At 36.1% G+C, this 9,852-nt stretch overlaps 1 protein-coding gene across 1 annotated transcript; it reads right to left on the bottom strand.

The window, feature by feature from the left end:
• Positions 1–4,053: 4,053 nt before the first annotated feature.
• On the bottom strand, positions 4,054–6,105 carry LOC133837438 (nuclear transcription factor Y subunit beta). Its single transcript, XM_062268206.1, has 5 exons — positions 5,179–6,105; positions 4,713–5,123; positions 4,514–4,653; positions 4,335–4,440; positions 4,054–4,275 (listed from the first exon to the last, which is right to left on the bottom strand). Exons 1-5 carry the CDS (start codon positions 6,080–6,082, stop codon positions 4,187–4,189), a joined length of 1,650 nt encoding a protein of 549 aa, XP_062124190.1. The 5' UTR covers positions 6,083–6,105; the 3' UTR covers positions 4,054–4,186.
• Between the last annotated feature and the right edge of the window lie 3,747 nt (positions 6,106–9,852).

Consider the following 9,852-nt stretch of genomic DNA (forward strand, 5'->3'; position numbering starts at 1 on the left):
TACAAATTTTATTTATTTATTTTCAAAATTTTTAAAGTTAAAGTCACTGCAAACAATACTAAAACTTTAATTTTCATTTTCTAACTTGCGTCCCCATGATATTCAGGTTCAATCCGAGTTAGTTTCTTATATTGTATTGTTACTGGTACAATAAATCTTTAAATAAAAATATATTTACCAACATTTAACAATGTGTTATGTGTTGTCGAATAGTTTTTAAACACTCAAAAATTATTTGACTGAAAAGTGTTTCTTTTTAATAATGCAAAGAATCAACAGATTTTTATACCCCATATAAACTCTTATGCTGAGTCTGAAATGTATATTTAATCTGAATTTAAGTTGTTTGAAGCAATCAAATTGACATTATAAAACTATTTGAATAGTTGCAGCTTAATTAACTCCGAGACTAAAGTTACCCACACACAGTCATATATTAACGGACTCGCATTCAAGTCGACCGCAAATGCAAACCCTTTTTCAGGTTAACCGTAAAACCGCCCAAACGTACCCGAATAACCGAAGCCAATGTAGCTGGCCTACTACAAATCAAACCCTTCTCAATTCCAAAATGAGAACTAATTAGAAAAATATTTATAATCACAGACTCTTGTCTGGAAATACATTTAAATCTCATGCAAGTGAATGCAAAAATAAAAACAACAAAAATCTAACTAAATTAACATTTCATAATGTGGTTAATTAACAACCGGATCTGACAGACACTTTCTGCACAATGAAAATAACATAATAATTTAAATGTATACATGAATTGCAAAATATTTGTGATTTTATGCATACCTAAGCGTATTTTAAAGTAAATATTCTACTTTTATAAAACGAAACTGTTTTCACGGTTTGAAATTGTTCATAATTTACGCACAAAAGTGGGCAATGAAATCTCCACAAAATTGAAAGCCAGTTTAATGTTGTGTGGCAAAATTATTTACACAGCTATTGAACAAATTTTCCACAATTTATTCACCTGGCAATTTGTGACATTCATTATATTCAGCTTGTACAAAAGCAATATATACGTCTATATATATACATATATATATACATACATATATGATTATTTTGAATGTGTGCCATATACAGAAATAATATAGTTTAAGACTATCAAATGCAATGTGTCGAATAGACAAAAATTTATATATTTAGCTGTTAATCTAGTTGTATGTACAGTTATTCAATAATTAAATGTGATATCTTACGAGTATGGCTTTATTTTTATTTTTTTGCGACACTTTCGACGAACATATAATAGCAACAAAAACGAAAACGTTGTAGTCAGCTTTTTGGCATACGAGTACATACATACATACATACATATATGATATGCAAAGTTGACCCGGCCACAAAAAACACATTAAATTTTGACATGGGTACGTTATGTGGCGAAAGAGAAGGAGATAAAACAAGAGCAAAGATAGAAAACAGAATTTTGAATGCGAGCAAGAGAGACAGAGGTGCTGACAAAGTTTTTGCTGGAGTTGTTGGTCAGCCACTTCTATGCTTTGCTGTTGTTCTTGCAAATGCAGAGGCGTCTGAGGATACTTTAGCCAATTTCAGAATAGATTTGTGGACACGGACACAGACACTGACACTGACACTCTCGCATACAGAAAGGTTACACCTATCCTTTGGAAAAGCACACATCCACACGAGCAAACATTGCGGAGTTTTTTAAATATGCATGAACACCTTTTCGGTGATTGTGAGTGTGGGACAAGTGTGGGATACATACATGGCGTATACTTGATAACAGAAATCTCATTTCAACGCCGCACAGAAAACAAAAGGCAAGCAGAAGTATTACCAGCTGTAAATAGATACGAATGCCAAAAATTTAATATAAGTTATATAAATAAATGTATTTGCTTTAATTTTTGACAATTTTTATTTCAATTCTACCTGACAGCCTTTCAGTGTAAATTTATTAGATTTAGCGCTGGATTTATAAATTTACGAGTATGAGCAATGCACGTTGCAAATGTGTGCACAAAATTAAACTTGTTTACCTTTATAATGAGCTTTGATGTTTCAGATCTGACAGGTGCAGCTGACCTAGGACTCTGCTGCTGGTGAGCTGGTGAGCTCAAGCTTAACCTTGAACTAGTCTCAACGAGCGTTAATCATCATCGCCCATCATCAAACATCAATCATGCTAGGGGTGTCATAAAGGCGATAAATAATGAAGAGCCTCGGGCTGCTCACGGATAGGAATGCAGAACTTTCAGGAAGATAAGTGTAGGTAACTGTAATACTTGTTTATTTATAATCATTAAAACGATTGAAAGCGATTTTATTAACTCTTAGGTTAAGTATATTCGATGTTTAGATATTCTGGATAGTAATGAAGTAAACTTGCATGTTTTAGTTAGCCAAAGCAAATTGAAATTTAGCATAAAAAAGAGCAACTGGTTTGCTTGCTCCTTTGGTCTCTCGTATGCGTTGTCAAACTGTTTGGCATGCATGAGGTGCACTTGACAGTGGGCGTAACGACACATACACAGACACATACACGCCCGGGTACACAAACACACAGGCATGCAGACAAACATACTTCTTCATTATCGTCCTCGTGATGACGTGCTTTTGGTGTCGCGCTGTGCCATAGGTTGATCAAAGGATTTTGGGTTAACGCATTGGTAATGAATGTCAGTTGGTGTTTTTCTTAATTTTAAATGCTTCCCCAGCCACAAAGACACTCCAAGCAATTTCTTACTTCACACACAATTCCATGCATCCAACTGCCACATTTCCAGAATTTCATCGTTTGTTGATTTTACGTTTGCTACCCGTACCAAGACTTTTAAAAGAGGTTTCTTCAATTTGTATTTGTATTGAAATATTAAGGAAACAAAAGCTCTTATCTTTCTCTTTGACTTTCTCTCAGTTTCGTCGTGCAGTCTAATTTTATATACATTTTTCAAACGACGATTTTCAAATGAAACTAATAAAATTGTGCTTACCACAGATCTAAATAAAATAAAATGTATACTTTGAAATAAATTCCGTTTTATTAATATAAAACTATTAACGGGCAACTGGTATTCGAGCTAAGCCCCTGTAATTTATGCACATATTACACCTAAGAATTTGTGGAGTACCTTTACTTTTCTCTTGCATGCGTTTCATTCTCTTTATACATACATATGTACAGATGTATTGTCCCTTCACCCATGCTGTGTGTGTGTGTATTTTCGTATTCTTAAAAATTGCTACATATACAAAGCAAACGCGCAAAATGTGTTAAAAAGTTGCATGCCCATGGTGAACAGAAGAAAACAGACCATGAGAAACCCTTTGTTGTTGTTCTTGTTGTTGTGCTTTGTTTCTGCCTTTTGCTTGTTTGCGTTTTGCTTTTGAAGTCTCACATGCACACACACATACGCAGACGCTCGCACACATGCACACATATAAACAGAGAGAACGCGACAGAGTGAGCAAGGAGAGGGAGAACATACCCACGCTATGTGCGGAACGTGCAACTTGTGAAATTGTGAGAAAATGGAAATTAAATGAACTTGAATTTGTGAACATCCCCCAGATAAAAATATAGTCGTCGCATGTCCTTGCCCATTTTATAAAAGTACTTGTAATACTGTCTGACTTATGTACTTCTCTCACCCCACACAAGCTTACAGAATACCCACCTTGATATAAAAGCTGCATATGTAGCTCTTTGCTAACTATGACTTTAGCCTCTTGGCCTATTGCCAAAGTACAATATGAGACATTTTTTAGCTGACTTAGGCGACAGAATGGTGTAGTTCAGTGATTTTTGATTAAATGAAGAAATAGATATCAAGACGCCATAAAGCGATGATCAACTATTCTTGATCTGCATCACCAATCGCTGTTGAGCCAAAGAGCATTACTTGCAACCAGGCATTCTTCACCGAGCATTTACTGCTGCAGCAGGAATCCAGTGTTTTAAAGCGCTGAAAAGTTTTGATATGAATATCTATTTAGAATGAGCCTTATCCTAGTATTAACCTTAATAAAAAATGGTGGATGGTCTTATTATAAATATATAAAAAAAAGTCCAATTAACAAAATATATTTATAGCATCCTAGCTATGGTTATTGTTTTAAATAATAAACAAAAAATTTGTAATACTTCATAACGTAAACAAAAACAAATGTTCGCATATCTCAATCTTAGCATTTGCATTACTTAACTTAACGTATTATTGTCAGTTAGTATCCGTTTAAATAACATAACACTGACTTTATTCAACAAGTTTGTCAAGATGAAATAGCAGCCTAGAATATACAAATAATGATTATGTAATATTAATTTCCTATTAAAATAGTTTACGTACCTTGTGGAATCTCTACTTTGTCACCATTATTTAAAATGGCACTTTCCAACTTCGAACTTGCCTGCCAATTCTTAATTTCAAGCATACCAGAAAGCACAATAAAATTCTAGAAACACACATACGAATGATTAATGGTTTCAATGTAATACATAGACGTACAAACTGACGTCTATTCTTACCAGAGTTGAATTGGTTCCAGCTATGCCCCACTTTTGAAATGGTTGAAATTTAATATAACTGAGGCTACAGCCAATTTCTGAGGGGTAAGAAGCACACTCAATGCCATTTAAATTCGAATGTTCCAAATTACCCAATGTCGCTGTAGAATAAAACACAGTTAATAATCATGAATAATTAGCTATGATAAGCATCACTTACAGACCCTCTGTGAACGACAGTCAGCCATAATTTGAAAATTTCTCTCGGGTTTCTTTTTACAATCGCTTTGAAGCCAATTTGCAAAATTCGGTTTCTTGGCTTGTGTATGCACAAGCTGATCTGGCGTTGACTCTATGTTCGCTGACGTCATCTTTCTTTTCCGTACATTCTTGTTAGGACTATTTCCCTGAGCATCATCGTCTTCATGTGGATAACGCTTACGCTTAAGCGTATTGTCTCCATTCGAAGTAATATCGTTTGAATTGTTGCTTAATTTCTTTCTTGACGATGTATTTGATTTGTTGCCAAATTTTTTGTCAGGGGAACGCATAAAAGCAAAGGGATCGTCTAAAGTATGACAAAAAGTATTGCAGAGCGGAACTTGACCACGCTCTGATTTACGAATACCACCTAAAAATGATTGAAATTAAATTATTTATTATCAATAATACTATATTTGACTAACTTGCAAAATGTTTCTCATTTAGCGGATACGTCTCACTGTCCTCTAGTCTCTGTCTCTCCTTATTTTTTTGGGTTTTTATCTTAGATTGCTGTGGCTCCGATGTCAATGGTGATTGCTTCCGACGTTTTTTCGTAGCTTTATTTTCCGGCTTATGGGCATCCTGCTTATTTTTCGACTGCGATCTGTTCAGAGACAACTCGAGTGCTTCGCGCGCAGCTTTGCTTGTGCTTGGCTGCTCATTTAGGAGACTCTGCTGACTAATCGTAGCTGGTTTTTGTGTATCCTGCTTATTACTTTTTGACTTCGATCTGCTCAGAGGCAATTCCATGCCTTCGCTTGCAACTTTGCTTTTGCTCGGCGGCTCATTTAGTAGGCTCTGCTGACTAATCGCGTCCGGTTTTTGTGCATCCTGCTTATTATTTTTCGACTGCGATCTGTTCAGAGACAACTCGAGTGCTTCGCGTGCATCTTTGCTTGTGCTCGGCTGCTCATTTAGCAGACTCTGCTGACTAATCGTAGCTGGTTTTTGTGCATTCTGCTTATTATTTTTCAACTTTGATCTGCTCAGAGGTAAATCGAGGGCTTTGCTTGGAACTTTGCTTTTGCTCGGCGGTCCATTTAGTAGACTCTGCTGACTGGTCGATGACGTCGTTGGTGATGGAGTATCCATACGTAAGGTTTCCATTTTCAAACTGCTTTCTTCCAAGTTATTTTGGAAGTTTGCCGGCATCGCCTGATGCTGGAACTCTTCGTGTTGAATATTTCGATGTTGATCCCCTTCGAGATGCATGTCCTCATGGATCTCGTTGTCTTGAATTTGGTCGTATTGCATATCATTAATCACAATTGGCGGCTCTTCGTGTTGAAACTGCTTATTTATCAGCTCCTCCTGATTATTTGACATAGTTTGGTTTAAGTTTTGTGACTTGCACACATCAGATTTATTTGTTGTATTTGCAAAGCCTTGTGTTGCTGAGGACAGCGCAGATATGTCGCTAGAAACTTTGGATAGGGGTCGCTGTTTATTTTGCTGTGATTGCGATAGGTTATCCTCTATATCGGAGTTGCCTTTAGTGTACAAGCTGCGCTTGCCGCAACTGGGCAAACTCGACTTTAGGCGATTGGTAACGGATTTCTGCAATGTTAAATATTCACGAAGCTCTTCGGACTACAAATAGATAATGCGATCTTAATCCAATTTAATCAGATCAACAATATGTTTATGATACTTACCATGGGTGGCTGTTTGCGCCTACTTTTCGAGCGAACCTTTTTCCGAGTTTCCGTTTTTTGTAAAGTAGATACTTCTGGTGGAGCGAACATAGATTGACTTGACTTAGTACCGGTATCACAAAGCTTTTGGATCGTTTCCGAATTCCTGGAGATGTCATCACGTCCACACTGTTGAGTCTGTTCGTATTGTTCTTCAGTTTTCTCTTCAGCTGGCTCAATGTGTTTTACGCTTTGTGTCCTGCACATTGCTTCAGAGAATCTTAAATTAGACGGCGGCGGCGGCACAATTGCAATATTCTCATTGTCTGCGGAATTTGATAATGGTGGAGCAGGTGCAATTTCTATTTTACTGCAACTGGGCTCTTTAGAAACCATTTTATCTGCTGCAACTATTCTGCTGAAACGATGATGTTGGGGATTTGAGGATACAAGCATTGGTTGAGCATTATTATGCTGAACCTCCTTGTCGGCGCTACTTTTGGTATCCTGCATTAAAGAAATATTTATCAATTTCAAGTACTAACAAAGAAATAAGGTATAAGGAAGTGAAACATTAAATGGATCTCACCACAGGATCGTTGGTTTTAAGCGGCTCTGTTAATGTTTTCCTTAATAGCGTCTGGCTTAGCTTGGCAATGGAAACCCTAAGTGGCCGAATCTTAATCAAATTTCCTTGTAACTGCTGTCGGGCCAACTGAGAATTTATTTTTTGTTCAAGAGTAGTTTGATCCCTCTCAGTTAGTTTCGACTGACCGTCTTCAACATGAAGAATCCCTGGTGAGTTGCGCTTGCGTAAATCAAAGCGACTCATCTGTTCCTGAGTAACATATTCACTATCAACAATTTGAACTGCTTTTGTTCCATTCTTTCTTTGATTATTAATTCGGAGATTTTCAGTTGAAACATTGTTTTCTGTACTGGTCAGAGGACACTGTTTCAGCGCAGCAACACTGTCAATATTCGTGGCTTCCACATCCCGATTTGGCTTGGTTGTGAAATTCTTCAATTTATTTGGGGAATGTGTTTTCCACATGATATCCTCGATTTGTTTCATATTTGTCTGCTTAGCGCTAACACATGCAGCTGAATTCGGACGCATGAATTCGCAAACTCTTGAAGTAGGACTCGATGATCGTTGTGCGATGTTCCTTTCGTACAGTGAGGAAGTGAGTGGACTTTCCATTTTCATGTTTACCAGAAAACTAGACTCAAAATCTTCGTTTATTGCTCTCTGCAAGCTCGGGGGCAACTCCTTTGCCAGTTGGGATTGTGGCGGCTTAGGCGTCAGTTGTCTCTCTTTGGCCAGCGTGCTGCTTAATTGTGGCAACTGGAAAAAATTAATTTTAATATGCAAGTTGCATTGAGTAAGGTAAGAACTTACAAAATTCGATAAACTTGCAGGAGACGGTGACATTACGGGACTTATATTCTCAAGTTCATCCAATCTTAATTCTGTGCCTTGAGATTGCGTCTCAACAATCAAATTTTTTGCTGCTTCTGCAAACACATTCAAATTTAAGAATTGATACCTGCTTACACATAATTAATTGTACCTTCTGTATGAGATGCTGTCGACGGAACCTGCTGCAAATCGACGGTATTATCTTTTGACCTATCATAACCGCCAAACAAGTATTGCGGAGAATTCCGTGTAGTTTGAGCAGTTTTCTGCTCCAGCAAGGCAAGCATTTCAGGCATATTCAACAGTTCATCCAACTCAAGCAAAGTCTTCTCGACTATGTTGGCCCTAAATCACAATTAAAATTGGTTAATGTCAAGAATACTTAATTTTTTAACTTACATTGTGAAGAGCCAGTTTAAAAAATTGGTTTGTTTATTTTCGCTCTTCTATGACACTGTTTAGACTGACCGCATCATTGGAAATTCTAAAAACTCAAACATTCCGCGGCATCTTTCCATAAGCGGCTGTGTGTTAAAACGGGACGGGAGGCGAATTCGACAACGATTCTCAAAGTGTGGTCGTATCTTGGCTAAAATTTCGGTATTTTTATCGATAAATTTGCGATATCGATGACAATCAGTTAATTATTTAACTTACAAATTTTGTTCAGAAAACTGATCGTTTTAGAAAGTTTCTTCATATAACGCAAATCACAAATAAATTGTGTTAAAAAATAAATAATAAATACAATATACCAAAATAAACTTTTCCATTGCATTATTAAATTACTCATTTTTAGTTATTTCTATTTTCATTGATATTCTTTTTCCTGACTAAAGTATTTTATTTTTGCACTCCCAAATTTGCAAATTATGCAAATATAATAAAATGGCTTCCTTCATGAGAATACAGATGTTGTGAGTACGGTTTATTGTTTACGAATCTTGTAATGCAATAAATGAGAATGGCTGTCCTAATTTATACCACAATATGAAATATGCAATGCGTTTGTATTAATCCGATGCAGATATCCGAAAAATGAAAAGTAAATCATTATTCTAAATTATTTAATATAAAAAAGTAATGAAACCGGTAGTTTTCGAAAATTGAACGTCTACAAAAATGAAACCTAAATCAATTATAATTAACATTATGTATTGTAGTTATAACATTTGAAAATCAAGTGACGATTTTCGTTGACACTATTAAGTAAACTACATATGCATATGTGTTTATACCCGCTACCCATAGTGTAGAAGGGTATTATAACTTTGTGCCGGCAGGAAATGTATGTAACAGGTAAAAGGAGGCATCTCCGACCCTTTAAAGTATATATATTCCTGATCAGCATCAACAGCCGAGACGATCTAGCCATGTCCGTCTGTCCGTATGAAACAGAGACTATAAGAGATAGAGCTAAAATGATTCTCGACAGCATTTGTTATGTTTGCACGCAGATCAAGATTGTTTCAAATTTTTACCTCGCCCACTTCAGCCCCGGCAATCAAAAAAATTAAAAAACAAGCGTAATTTTAAAGCTAGAGCTGCGAATGGTAATAATAATAATTGTGATTTCTGCAAATTTGGATGCGATCAGATACAAATTGTGGAAGTTATTAAAGAACTACTTTTGTATGGACAAAACGCCTAATTTCTAGGGGTCTTAGTTGCTTCGGCTGACAATCTGGTATATTGTGCCGTCTATGGTATATTTCGAATGGAGTACTATATCAATATGCCAAATATACAAATTGGTATATTTTTTTTAAGTTTTGGTATATTTTGAGAAAAATATCGAAATATTTTGCTTTTATTCAAAATGGGTAGCAGGTATCTCACAGTCGAGCACACACGACTGTAACTTTCTTATTTGATTTTTCTTATAACCAAAGAAACAGGTCCACTAGTTCAACGCAATAATTGCATCAAGAAATAAAAATTTCAATATATGTATGTGCATATGGGTAATTCCATGGCGGAATTTGTCCCGTGCGAGACTCTTTACATTGAATAACAATAATAACAAGAATAACAATAAC

The sequence above is a fragment of the Drosophila sulfurigaster genome, chromosome 2R (genome assembly GCF_023558435.1).
Source record: "Drosophila sulfurigaster albostrigata strain 15112-1811.04 chromosome 2R, ASM2355843v2, whole genome shotgun sequence".
NCBI classification, from domain to species: Eukaryota; Metazoa; Arthropoda; class Insecta; order Diptera; family Drosophilidae; genus Drosophila; species Drosophila sulfurigaster.